This window comes from Sitodiplosis mosellana, unplaced genomic scaffold (assembly GCF_009176505.1).
Source record: "Sitodiplosis mosellana isolate CC-2019 unplaced genomic scaffold, AAFC_SMos_1.0 Smas_scaffold_6167, whole genome shotgun sequence".
Taxonomy (NCBI): domain Eukaryota; kingdom Metazoa; phylum Arthropoda; class Insecta; order Diptera; family Cecidomyiidae; genus Sitodiplosis; species Sitodiplosis mosellana.
The window spans coordinates 1,070,666-1,084,633 of record NW_022601408.1 but is presented as its reverse complement, the minus strand read 5'-3'; the positions used below and the strand labels follow the sequence as shown (position 1 = coordinate 1,084,633).

Genomic DNA, 13,968 nt, shown 5'->3' with positions numbered 1-13,968 from the left:
TCTCTCTCTCTCTCTCTCTCTCTCTCTCTCTCTCTCTCTCTCTCTCTCTCTCGAACGATGGCCTTTTCCCGGTTACTCCAACGATATCGTTCAATTCAAACGTGAATTGTATTCTGGTAGTCAATGTTTGATTTTCATAGGCGGGAAATTGTTTTGTTTTTATTTTTCACATATGCAATAATATTTCTTTTTTTTTATGTACCGCATATTAAAACAAACTAAACGCAAGCACAATGAATAGCACAACTGCTACTATCGCACCAAAATGAAAATACACCGCAACGAAATATTGAACGAATTGTATACACCAGCATAGATAGGCGCACTTGTATATGCGTGTATTCGACGAATATTTTTGTATTAATGTATATGCTAATAGAATGAGACATACGCGATTGAGAGTGAGATGAGTAACTTGAAATAATGTATACCAATTTCAACCTGTAAATATATACAGTTTGAAGCGATATAAATTTTCAACAATTCCATTGCTGGGTGCCAACTTGACAGATACATGTGTGCGATACATTCAACAATTACAAGTTTATTACAAGTGTTTGCCGCTTTTACGCCTGGAATGACGAGATATTTAACGCATCATCATTATCCACAAAATTGAATTAATCGCAATCATACAATGCATTAAATTATATATGCGACGGTACGGCTACCGAATATATTGCATAAGACATTAACCACAAATGACAATGCATTTGCATTGAAAGGAAACATTTCTTTGTCTAGGCCATGAAAAAATATTCCAACAAATTGACATGAAGAAGCTGTCTGGAAAATCGCTTAGTGATTTGAGAGTTGAAGTCTTTGATATTCAGTTTTCATGGATGAAAATGGAAGAATCACTTTTCAATTCTACTTCGAAATACTATTTAAGCATGTACAATCAAAAACTCTTTCAAAAATCAAAAATGGGAGACAAATTCGAAAGATGTCTCTGTTGCAAATAATACGAAAGAATAAATTATTACCACAAGCAAATAAACCATATTTAATATGGACACCAGTATTTTATTGGTCAGCAACACATTCATTCTTTTGCATTAAAAAAAGTGAAGAGCAACCAACTAAAATAATGGAAATTTTCACTAAGTCAAACATGTTTATTTGCTACATATTAAACAAGGACAGGTATTGAATTCTGAATAATATTATTTTAATCATATTGGAACAAATTGCTTTGTAGTTCAGTGTTTTGAAAGAAAATAACTGATATGATTGATTTCAAAAATATATGGATGGTTTAATTAGTCTCAAGAAGATGTCAGAAAAGACTTCCACGGCCTGAAGTGAATCCTTTCTGTGAAAATTAAACAAAAACACTTTACCCATGGTTGATGGCAACAGGGAGCGTGATATTGATGGCCGGTATGAGAAGAAAAGACGACCCTTTATTCAGTTCTTCTAAATTATAAAAAAAAAAAGCGAAACATTTTTGATAATTTTTCGTATTTCAAGCGAAATCCTAGCCATATCGATGTTCAAATATTCAAATAATTTGCCCGTAAATTCTTAGCGTTTTCAAAATTCATGATTCAAGGTTGCAATAGCAATAGTGTTGTGGCTAACGCATACAAAAATAAATGGAAATAAAGAAAAATCAACTCAAAAGAATGTGTCGCATGCTCGTTTATGAAATGCCAACGGACTACAATTCGATAAACGTATCGAATAAATTTGACCTTGATAATGAGCTAAAACACACACACGCATATATACATACATAAAAACAATGATGCGAACCAAGTGACACATTTGCTAAAAGATTTTAAATGATTGAATTTCTTTTCAATTGGGTCCTAGGCTGATGAAATACCAAAACAGAATTTATACTCTGTTCATTATTCATAGTAATTAGAACTTTGGTCAATCTGAATGTTTAAATAAATGTTTCATTCTTGTTCAACTAAAAAGATGGTAAAATTACTGATGAGGAATTTTCGAAGGTGTAGAAAATATGCATGTATTGATATCAATTTGGGATATAAATCGATGTGTTCGAATTGAGAAGCCTTGGACAAGGTTTTAAAAAAAAAATTATTTCACTTTCGCTTCGAATCGTTAACGAATTATGGTGTGGGGGTAATTTGACGTTTCAAAAGTCGAAAAAAAAGATGGCTAACACCAGGGCTCATGTAAATAAACACTGTTGACTTTGACAGTTGCACATGGTGATAGAGTCTTTCTCAACGAAAACGTGTACCATCCAAGTACCTTGTTTTTATTTTATCAAAGTATACCTGAAGATTTGATTCATTGTTTGCAATCAAAAATCATACAGCATGGAGTATATGGAGTCAGATATCCATATAAAAACGGAGAATGCCACATCCAATGCAAAAATGTAAGTACTGTAATATTTATTCTTGAAATTGAATTAACAAATGTAGAAAAACTAGGTTATGTTGAATATTCTGCCTGAGCGAAATTCAGTAAGAAATTTCAATAAATTTTTAGATTGTGTTGTGAATGCGGTACACTGATCGATCCAAATCCGGCAAATATGTGTGTTGCCTGTTTAAGGAATCACGTTGATATAACGGAAGGTTTGTTCCTTGCTCTTCTCAATTGACAATTGACAATTGTGATTTGATATAATTTGTCTATTTTTTATGTAGATATTCCAAAACAGGCCGTTCTTTACTTCTGTCGAAATTGTGAACGATATTTGCAACCGCCATCGGAATGGGTGCAATGTACGTTGGAATCGCGTGAATTACTCGCATTGTGCCTGAAAAAATTGAAGGGTTTGAAAGAGGTGAAGCTCGTTGATGCTGGATTCATTTGGACAGAGCCACATTCAAAACGAGTTAAAGTCAAATTAACGGTACACAAGGAAGTATTTGGTGGTGCAACATTGCAACAGGTGTTTGTTGTTGAATTCATCGTTAACAATCAGATGTGCGAAGACTGCCACCGTACCGAGGCCAAAGACTTTTGGAAATGCTTGGTTCAAGTGCGACAACGTTCAGAAAATAAGAAGACCTTCTATTATTTGGAACAATTGATTTTGAAGCACAGAGCACACGAAAACACACTTGGTATTAAACCAGAACATGGCGGTCTTGATTTCTATTATGCTAACGAAAATCATGCACGTAAAATGATTGACTTTCTGAACACGACGTTGCCAGTTAAGTGCACCGAATCAAAGCGCCTCATTTCACACGATATTCACAGCAACACATACAACTGTAAATTCACATTTGCTGTAGATATTGTACCGATTTCGAAGGATAGTTTGGTTTGTCTACCGAAAAAATTGGCCCAACAGCTCGGAAGTATTTCTCCAGTCTGTTTAGTTTCACGCGTCGCAAACTCAATCCATCTAATTGATCCGCTTACCGCACAAAGTAAGCGTATTTGGTTTGATTTTTTTTTCGTCTTCTACAGCATACTAAAATCTTCTCTCTTTTTTTCATTACATTTGTACAAAATAAGTGGCTGAACTGAATGCAACCGTTTACTATCGTCAACCTTTCGAAGCCATTTGCAATCCAAAACAACTAACAGAATACATAGTGATGGACACTGAAGTGATCCGACATAAAAATCGGAATTTTTTCCCTGGCCAGGGAAAGGTGTCAGATCGTCATGTTATATGTGATATTTGGTTAGTCAGAGCTTCGGAGCTGGGTGTTAACGACAACACAATACACACGCGGACACATTTGGGCCATTTATTAAAACCGGGCGATTCGGTTCTTTGTTATAACCTTGAGGATGCCAATATTAACGATGATAATTTTGATAAATTGAACAAGGATCGCGTTCCTGATTTGATTTTGGTAAAGAAATTCTACAGTGATTCCAACGAACTTAAGAATAGAAGAATTTGGAAGCTGAAACATTTATCTGAAGAAGTGACGGCTTTCGACAGAGGAAACAAGTAAGTTCTAACAGAGATTTTAACATTAAACCCGAAAAAATGTGATAAATTCATAATTTGGTTTTTCTTGTTCTGTTCTTGATATAGGGACTACAACGAGTTCTTGAATGATTTAGAAGAAGATCCACAGCTGCGTCAAAATGTTAACATTTTCAAGGACTCTTCCAAAACAATTCCAGTCGACGTTAACGATGGCATCGATCCTTCTGTACCGCGAATTACCTTGGAAGAAATGTTGGATGATTTGGTCTTAGAAGACGATGAAATGGGCGAAGAAATATGAGCTAATTGAACAACAAATTGCTTCAAACATCAATAAAAAATAACTTGAAAAAATTTATTCTCTAAATTGATAATAAATCGTTTGTTTTTTTTGTTGAGAAAATCAATCAAAATTTCGAATGAATTAATTATGAATGACTTTGTTGAATGTGAGTTTGGTATTGAGATTACGTCATCACACATGTTTACAATGAGACTCATAATATTAATACGCTTCTCTCACAACATGCTACAAGCGTATGATAAAGGAAGAGCTAAGCGATAAACATCTTTACTCGATCTCATAACATGAACCTACAACGTTACGAGCTATTTTCTGAGAATTGAGCAGAAAAAAAAAATTATCAACTCCATAACAAAATTGGAAGGGAATTTCACAGCCGCAGATACAAACGGAATGGTGATCACAAAATATACACACAAGCTCAATACATATTTAAAATTAAACATAAATGATTTAATTGGCAACAGTGACTTTAGTGACTTTAACTGCTCCTCTCTGTCGCTCACACATATTTATTTCTTGAATTTAAATACTAGCAATAAGTGATCATTTGTCAGCATTTAGTCGTGGTTTGTCATTGATTTGTGTAACACGTCATTTTTGTAAGATGTTTTTTAAAATAATCATCTGTCTGTTAATCACGTTTAATTTTCAATCTGTAAAATGTAAACCGTGGTCAGATCAAATTAGTTATAACAACTATAATAATTCGAACCCATTTGTGGGTAACCCGCACTATAACAACATGGACCAACAATATTATCGGCAAGGTGAAAATTTACACGATATTATTGTTCACCTTGGAAGGGGAATAATTGTTTATTTTATTTGAATTAAAGAGCCAACAACAACATCAACAGTGAAACCGTTATATCCAACACTATACACGACATCTATACCCCAATATCGTCCAAATGGTGACAACGGCCAGGGTCAAGGTTCATTTTTTGATTTACATAAATGATAAGATTAGTAAATTGCGTCTATATAATATTTACATGCGCTTCGATTTGTTATCGTTTCTATAAAAATAGTGCCAGTGAATCCGTTTGATGGGCAGCCATTCCATCCGTTGCAACCAAACATTGGAAATCGTACTCATCACAATCGTAATCATAATGACTACTCCAATAATAATTTCGATTATCCGTTCGACAATACTCGTACTCGAATGACAACTTACCCGCCATTCGATGGATCGACGAAGCGAAGCACATTCCCAACGCGTCAATTTAATACTTTGCCCCCAAACAGTAAATTATTCAAATTATTTTGAAATCAATGTAATACATACATTTTGACCTTTTTAAGGGCCTTTCATTAACTCAAATCCAACACAACCGACGTATCCATACGGGCAGAACGACAGAAATTACAACCAATACCCAAACAATCAGTACAATTCTTCAACATACTTTGGAAATAATCATCAAAATCGAAACAGATACAATAGCAATAACAACAACACAGCTTATCAAAATCGTCCGTTTCCAAGTAAATATCATACCATTTCATCTTATTAGAATCATCATTCACATTGATGAAGACTATGTTGAAGAGATGAATACGACCTTAAGATTTCAGAAAGTTAAACGTTGCACACCTTTTTTTAAACATTAGATCTACAATCATATGGAGCAAATCAACCACAATCAAATAATCACCCAAATAATGGCAACCACCAAAATATCTACAATCCCACAGCTCCATCTGCACCTCAAGTTCAACCATTACCAAGTAAATATCGTAAATATACCCTTCCATTTTCTCAATAAAATCAGCATACACTCGTTTGTGGATTATCTACTGTCGATAGTTTTGGAAAAAATTTAATTTTCATCAAAATTATGTCATTTTTCATTAGATTCCCAATCGTACGATGGGAGAAATCCAACTCAATCAAGTAATCAACCAAACAATGGGAATATCAATCAAAATGGTTACAATCCTTCGACACCGGAAAATCGACCTTTTCCGAGTAAGTAATACGAAATCGCACATGAACCAGTATATATTTTCGATATAAATTATGTATCAGTTTTCCCTACAGTCAAGCTGACGACACTTCAGTACAAACATCATTTGAGCGCTCGCAGCGCCACGAACTCTCGTATCATTTTGTATTGACTTTTCGATAGTTCATGAGTTCGCCGTGGACTTCGTCAAAACGTGTCGTCCCTTTGCCTACAGTGTTTTTAAAATTAATTTTGAAAGTTTTTCCGATCGTTAAAAACGAGGACATTTCGACTAATTTCGACAATCTCCGAGGACGCGGGGACAACTATCATAAACGAGAACTGTCCTCGTAAAACGAAGACGACTGTGAAATTAATTTTTATGTTTTAAAATGTTTTCTAGATCCTCAAGTGCATGATGGAAGAAACCCAGCCCAGTCAAATTATCATCCTTATGATGGAAAATCTAATCAAAATAATTTCAATCCATCAGCTCCACAGGCCTCCCAAAATCGACCATTTTCAGGTGAATAACATATGTGTCGTTGAGAATAAAAATGGGATTAGCCGAAACCGCGTGTTTTTATGCGAATCATTTTTGTGTTTCTGGTACAAGATATGGGGCAAGTATCTCAAGCAAAGATAAAGATCTTGAAATATTCTAAAACATTGCAGCAGACATATGTCTTCTATCTCTTACCAGGAACACAAAAATGATTCACATATAAATGAGCGGTTTCGGCTAATCCCATTTTTATTCTCAACGACACATATTATTCTTTTACAATTAGATTGATAAATGGAATTTCATCCCATCTTCAGAAGACACATTTTCATTTAATATTCTCAATAAAATTGATCTTATCGCGGTATTCTTTTCCTTAGGCCCACAAACGTACGATGGAAGAAATCCATCTCAGTCAAGTTATCAGCCAAATAACGGGAATTCTATGTATCCAAACTCATACATGAATCAAATTAGCATTGGGTCAGTAATAAGTCAAGGCAATCAGATGTCTTCGGAACCAGATTTTGACCCAAACGGTATTGCGTTGGCACCATTCCCTGGTGATATGTCAAACCCCAGTAATGCGGGTGCACGTAAACAATTCAACTACGATAATTTGCATCACAGATATCCATCGAAACCAAACGTTGATATTACATTCAATGGCAATGATGGTTCTAGAGTACCACTTGCAAACTATGGCAGCTCCCAAGTCCCACTTGCACCACTTTAAAGTCGTAACGTTTAAGTATAATTATTTATAGAAAAAAGTATAATAAAACTAACTTGATTTTCTATTATGACAATTGATTTCATGTCTTTAATGAATATAATTACGTTGTCACCTCAAATAATTAAGCACAGTCATTTTAAATAATACTTGAACGTATTAAAAAGGGGGAGACGGATAAATTTGAATAAAATTACTATTGAAATAAAATGGTTATGTACCGGAAATCTTTCTAAAACGAATTCCCAGTAGCAAGTCTCACTTTGTACAACTCTTTGTTATGATTGCGTGTTTTTTTTGAAGGATTTACGCATCTAAACACTTTCTTTGTATGCTAGTTATCTTCTTTGTCCTGCAAAATTGAACCATCGATTAGTTTCAATCAATTGAGATTTTGATATATTCGAAAGAATAGAATACGCACCGTTGGGTCACAATCAGCGCAATGCCACGAATATCCACGTCTTTTGGGGGTCTTGAGTAATGGTGGTTCTAAACACGTCCGGAAATGATAGCTCTTTTTGCATTCATCGCATCTGGAATTAACAGTAAATATCGAGATTTGATCATTTTTACTTGTTACTACTAGAGTACTACTTACTTGACTAAGTCCTGTGCTGTTCCTTGCACTTGGCACACATAACAGACTTGAATTTCATTCGTATCAATTGAATTCGAACTAATGGGTGTTGATGTACGTCTGGGGTTGACCTTTGGTGGACTTTGCAAAACAGATGAACGCCGCGTTGATGTTCGAACAATAGATTCTGCGGAAGATTTGTTTTTCTGGGGTGTACTCAAAGGTGATGATGATACAGTTGATGGTGGTGATTTCTGAGCCTAAATTGGTTTTAATTGAAATTTAAATTTTATCTTATATCGAACATTTATAGTTTTCCTAACATATTTCGATTTTTTTCAGTAAAAGTGTTTTTCAACAAAATTCAATTTTGAAATTCTGGATTTTTAAATTCGGATTTTGTTTAGTTTCTCACGAAGAATTTTGTGGTGGTTTCAGTTTGAAGCTTCGATTGAGCATTTTGAAAAATTAACCCAAAAATGCTAGTTAATAAGATACCGATCTTATTAACATATTAATAACATATTTTCGTTATTAACCTGGAAAAATTTTCAAAACGACTCATCATAAATGAAAACTGAAACCACCATAAAATTCTTCATGAAAAACTGAACAAAATTCAATTCCAAAACCTCAAAATTTCAAAATCGAATTTTGTTAGAAACACTTTTTCTGAAAAAAAAATCGAAATATGTTAGGAAAACTATACGAACATTTGCAAAGTAACATATGAAATGTGTAAATAAAATTCGTAAACGAAACTAACAAAGCATAGAAAATAATCGAATAAGAAGTATGAAAAGAAAACGGCCAGCTCAATCAATTACAGTTTGTGTTAAATATTTTCTCGGTTCTTTTCTTACAAGCATAAAGGTGTAAATTCTTTAATGCTTAAAATAAATCAATAGAGAAATTGACAATTCACATTTCATTGTTGACTGCAGTTATTTAAGCGACAAAGTGAAAAAGCAAACTATTCAAATACTCAATGAAGGAATTGATGAACATAAAACATGCATGTATTTGTGTATAATCAAAAAATACCAAATATTTAGTAGACAATAAATAACAAGATATTGATAAGGATCAAGGAAATATTCCCATTTAAGGAACAAAAGATATATTGGATATATTTCTGAGTTTAGAAATGCACCTTTCAATATTGAACAATTTTTTGTTCAATTTTGTGGGAGTGTAATTATTTCAATCACATTGAGTCAGTAATAAACACATACATTTGTAATTTCATAATTATCTTCGTTGGCTGATTAAACGGCCAATTTTGATCATTTGAAAAATGTTTCAAACTTGAATACCTGCCATGGGTCTTGTTATTTATTGGAAATGCAATGTAGCACAGTGACAATACGATGGGTGTTAAAAATGGTTATTCGCAATTGTCGAACTTACGAATGGCGTTGAAGTAACATCGTCTATCGAATTTACCGAAGCTGGCCGTGTTCTTCGAAATTCTCTTGGTCTTACCATATTGGCGGGCACATAGAAGAAATGCGATTCAGCGGCAGTCTCGCCAGGCAACGCTGGTAACGTTTTAAACTGAATAAAAGTATCAAAATTAGTCACTATCCAAAATAAATTTAGTTCAAAAGCAGAAATTGTGTACCTTTATTTTGATTTTGGGCACTCCGTCGGCTAGAGGGAATGATTCTGGATTTTCGTGATCGTGGCTTCTTCTCTTCCTTTTCTTTTTGTGCTCTTTGGATGACGATCGTTCAGCATCGGGACCATGTTTGCTACGATGCTTCTCCTTTCGACGCTTCCTACTTTGTTTGCGTTCAACTGCAGCATCTAAGGTTTTTGTTGTTGGTATTGTGTTTTCGATTTTACCATTCAATAATGCAGCTTGTTCTTTGGAGGCTTCACTGTTCATTGAATTCTCCGCTAATAGAGGTTTTGTGTCTTTCGATGTATTCACTTCTGAGTTATTGCTTGAACTAACTGACATATCCATTTTCATCAAATCAGTCGAATTTTCACAGGATTTGTTTTCGACCACACATTTCCTAGTCTTAGGTTCATTCACATCCACTTTAGACTCCACAATTTCTTTAATTAATTTATCAATTTCTTTATCAGTCTGTGGTAAATTCGGAACAGTATTTGACTTAAGCTTCTCTTTACGTTTCGCTTTTTCTTTCACTTTAGTCTTTTCTTTTTCTTTAACTTTATCCTTATCCTTATCCTTTTCTATATCTTTTGCCTTTTCCTTTTGCTTGTCCTCATCGTTATTCTTGTCCTTGTCTTTCTCCTTTTTGGATTTTTTACTTGCTTTTACCTTAGGTTGAGGACTTGATTTTTCTAATTTTGTCGGCGATTTTGTATCGTTCAATTTGGATTGGATGCCATTAACTTTGGGTGATTTTATTGGTTTTATTTCAATATGATTACTATCTAATTCGGTATTCGATTCATGACATTCATCCAAAATACCCTTTGAAACAGCTTCAATGACTTTATCTAGATTCGAAGATGATCCACTTAGTGACTTTTTACATTTGGATGGACTCTTTATACTCTTTCCACTTTCAGACTTATTTGATTCAATTATCGAATTATTTGTGTGCGCTGGACTGATGATTCCATCTTCCAAAATCTATTTATGAAGGAAATTCAATTGCAAATGTTAAAAAATCATTCAATGATAAGAAGTGCCAAAAACATTAACAAATATTTATCTGATGTGCTCATGCATTGTGTGATTGTAGCAATCACAGAATATGGGCTACCCTGAATCGGGCTCCCTGATCAAAAAGTGTAAAAATTTGAGCGACAAATTCCATCAGTACGAGCTACTACAAATTTATTGGAAAATTTCTTACCGTTTTATCCTTTTTGACTGGCGTTTTTTCGACTTTATCACATTTTTTGCTGACTCTCTTCGTTGGTGATGGTGGCGGTGATTTTGTTTGAATGGGACTTTTTGCAGATTGCACGTTTGACTTGTCATCATCACCATCGGCACCACTTTCATCCATACTGACGTCGCGTGATGAGTCAAATGGTACAATGGTGCCATCTTTGCTATATTTCGTTCGGGATTTTCTTGGTCCAGATGTCAATTGCACCACCCCTTCTGGATTATCCTCATCACACTCGGAACACTGCCATCCATACATTTTGGACTTTTTCGGGTGCCGTGTTAGTGGCGGGTTCAAACAACCCAAATGAAACATGTTCAAACATGTGTCACATTTGGCAAGTAAATGTTGATCATTGACTCGTTTGCAAATGCCGCATTCATACAAAAGTTCGGGCTTATTTTGGCATTGTGTACTTAAAATTCGATTGGTGTCATCGTTTGGTCCAGGAATCGTCAGAGGAAAGCCGACACCCATTTTAAGGGCAGCAGCCGTGGGCACTGACATCGGTCTCGTTAACGGTGGTAGTGGTGCAGGATTCGGTGCCGTTTCAACTGCAATACGAATTATTCAATAATTATAATTTGTATCAACCTTGATTTAATAATAAGCATGCCATTCTCGGGTCGCTGTCTCCTACCATGCTGTGCAATGATATTATCAATTGATGTTAACGTTTTGTTTGGACACAGAGCTGCAATTGAGGAATGCAGTTTTTCAATTTTATCCGTCAGCTCGCTTTTCCTGGCCGCATGTTCTGCACGAATCGCAATACACTACCAATATACATACGTTTCAATAGTTATATCAAGTTCTTCGTGCATTTTCAAAATATCATCAGAAATTACCTCATCGTATTTCTCGCGAAGCGATTGCTGTTCGTTGACTAAAGTCTTATTCAATTCTATTTGTTCCTGTAAATTTTTCTTAACATCTTTCGATCTTGAGATCCTATCTAAATAATATCCAATAAATTCAACAGATAGAGAGGGTTGAATATGCCACTTCTTTCGGACATCGTTCAAGGAAGCGATCTGAATATTGATTTAAAGCCCAAGCTTATTAGTATTGACCCTGACATTTTTTTAAAATTCATTTCATACGGCCCCACCTGTGCTTCTTGGAATTCTAAAGCAGCCACATCTATTCCCATCAATTCGGCCTTCGTTAATAATCTTCGGCATGCAGAAGCGCTGGTAGTGAGCAATCGTGGCATTTTTTGTGTTGGAACTGGAATTAAAGCATTCATTGATATGAATTTTATTGCGTTTAATTGACACAAATATCAAATTGACTATGAATCGGACGTACCCCATGGTTCATTCTTAATAGATTTATTACTAATGTACTTATTTCGGTGCTTCTTGAGTTTACGTTCGATGCGTTTTTGTTCAGGACTAGCGTTTTGTTGCTTTTGTTGTGCAATGTTTGCGTTACGGTAACTCATTTTCAAACGAAGAACGTCATAGTTGCGCTTACGATGTTTGATCAACGTTTTATCTGAATGAATTTTGCAGTGGGCATAAAATGGATCGGCGTGATCGGCTTCTTCAGAATGTGCTTCAAATGGTTGTAACAGACCAGCTGCTTGTGCGCATGTTACGTGAAAGTAAGTTTTGCACATACCAGCATCGCAACCAATGCAAACGCCACACCGCGCGAATCGTGCGTCATCGCAGAGCGAACAAGTCTTAGCTCCCCATTTGCTATATGGCATTTCAAATAGAGTAACAGATGACAAATGATCAACTTCACCAAATGCTACTCCAGGCACATACAAAGCGCATACAAGGTGCACCCATTTTCCAACGTCAGTCTCCTTAAAAATGCCACCTTTGTTCGGACACAACTCACAACTTGGGTTGCTTATATTTGCTTTGCATGCTTCACAAAACCATGGTTCGGTGGAGCATGATGATACTGTACTGGATACACTGGTCGAATCACTAATTCCATAGCAACCTTCATGAACTGATATGCCACAATTATCACATTCAACAATTTCGTTGGTATCATCACTTCGATCGCCCAAACAAGCGCAGCAAATCGGTTTGGCCAGAATTTTTGCTTGAGATCGTTCAAATGTATCCTTCGCAACATTTTGTTCCAGAAGCTGTGTCGTCGACATCATTTCATTTTTGCCATCTATTTTCCGATTCAAATCGGCAAATGTGTCGTCCACGGATTCGTCTGAGTCTGATTCTTCATTATCACTATCATCATCCGAATCATCGTTTCCGCTGTGATCATCATTTGAGTTTAGCGAACAGTCACTTTCATCATCATGATCCTCTATCCGAAAATCACTGTCATCCGAACTCTCACTCAAATCAAAATCCAATAGTGTTTGTGTTGTCACTGTGCCGGCCGCCGACCGTTTGTTTGTTTGTTGTCGCTTGGTTGTCACTGGAATAGAAACATTTTTCTTTTATTGATAACAATCCACAATTTACCGATTTTAATGACTAAACTCATGGGCAAATTCAATTACAAATCCCATTCAAATCGCAATTTCACTATGTTTCACCACTTGGTTTGATGTTGTATACTATGTTTTTGTTTTTATATAACCACACTATTATTGTCTGTTTTATCATGCATTGAATTATTACTTGAAAATGTTTAGCTAAAATATACTCACTTGTTTTCAATGGATTTGGTTTATTTGTTCGAAAATAGCATGTCCGTGTCGTGCTTATTTCTCTTCTAAAAAATGTAGCAAACGAATGTTGCAGTTGTTTGAAATCAATACGATACACAAAAGTGTATTTTAGGCTTCAGTTCCATTACAAATGCACACAGAGTTCAAATGTCGTTGTCGTGTCAAATGACTCACGACAAATTGTCAAAAAGCAATCAACCAACCATTCACGTAGCTAGCATACGCAGTCTCTGCGTGACTGTGAATGGCTACGAGTTGGTATCGTGAACCATTCACAATAGTAGGACATCGTGCATTTCTAGCTTACCTTTTATCATTTCGAATCAACAATAATTTCAGTTTGAAACGGGTCGTGAAAAATAAAATACCAATAATCTTTCTCTGGTTACAAATATTTTATTTGAAATTTTTATTTTTTTTTTTTTCTTCTTTCTATAATTTATTAAACATTTATTGTTATACAA

General features: G+C 35.1%; 4 protein-coding genes across 5 annotated transcripts in view; 2 read left to right on the top strand and 2 right to left on the bottom strand.

Moving 5' to 3' along the window:
• Nucleotides 1-277, bottom strand: part of LOC129575550 (uncharacterized) — a 10,293-nt gene extending 10,016 nt beyond the window's left edge. The window contains exon 1 of the mRNA XM_055459339.1: nt 1-277. This exon is cut by the window's left edge and continues 110 nt beyond it. The gene's annotated coding sequence lies outside the window, so the exon portion shown is untranslated.
• A 536-nt stretch (nt 278-813) lies between these two features.
• LOC129575552 (60S ribosomal export protein NMD3) lies at nt 814-4,293 on the top strand. Its single transcript, XM_055459344.1, has 5 exons — nt 814-2,359; nt 2,473-2,561; nt 2,634-3,368; nt 3,457-3,904; nt 3,992-4,293. The coding sequence occupies exons 1-5, from the start codon at nt 2,298-2,300 to the stop codon at nt 4,185-4,187; spliced, it is 1,530 nt and encodes a 509-aa protein (XP_055315319.1). The 5' UTR covers nt 814-2,297; the 3' UTR covers nt 4,188-4,293.
• A 129-nt stretch (nt 4,294-4,422) lies between these two features.
• LOC129575553 (probable serine/threonine-protein kinase clkA) lies at nt 4,423-7,463 on the top strand. The gene is made up of 8 exons (XM_055459345.1): nt 4,423-4,960; nt 5,030-5,128; nt 5,225-5,443; nt 5,502-5,684; nt 5,811-5,927; nt 6,055-6,168; nt 6,549-6,671; nt 7,031-7,463. Exons 1-8 carry the CDS (start codon nt 4,798-4,800, stop codon nt 7,384-7,386), a joined length of 1,374 nt encoding a protein of 457 aa, XP_055315320.1. The 5' UTR covers nt 4,423-4,797; the 3' UTR covers nt 7,387-7,463.
• LOC129575549 (PHD finger protein 14) lies at nt 7,444-13,777 on the bottom strand. Of its 2 annotated transcripts, none has more exons than XM_055459337.1 (11): nt 13,484-13,777; nt 12,154-13,248; nt 11,954-12,072; nt 11,691-11,876; nt 11,483-11,618; nt 10,804-11,396; nt 9,588-10,577; nt 9,449-9,520; nt 7,985-8,223; nt 7,808-7,919; nt 7,444-7,735 (listed from the first exon to the last, which is right to left on the bottom strand). In XM_055459337.1, coding segments are annotated over exons 1-11 (3,561 nt in total). In that variant the 5' UTR covers nt 13,485-13,777; the 3' UTR covers nt 7,444-7,717. The 2 variants fall into 2 exon arrangements, with proteins under 2 accessions (XP_055315312.1, XP_055315311.1); XM_055459336.1 differs by having other exon boundaries at nt 9,374-9,520; nt 13,484-13,769.
• Nucleotides 13,778-13,968: the final 191 nt, after the last annotated feature.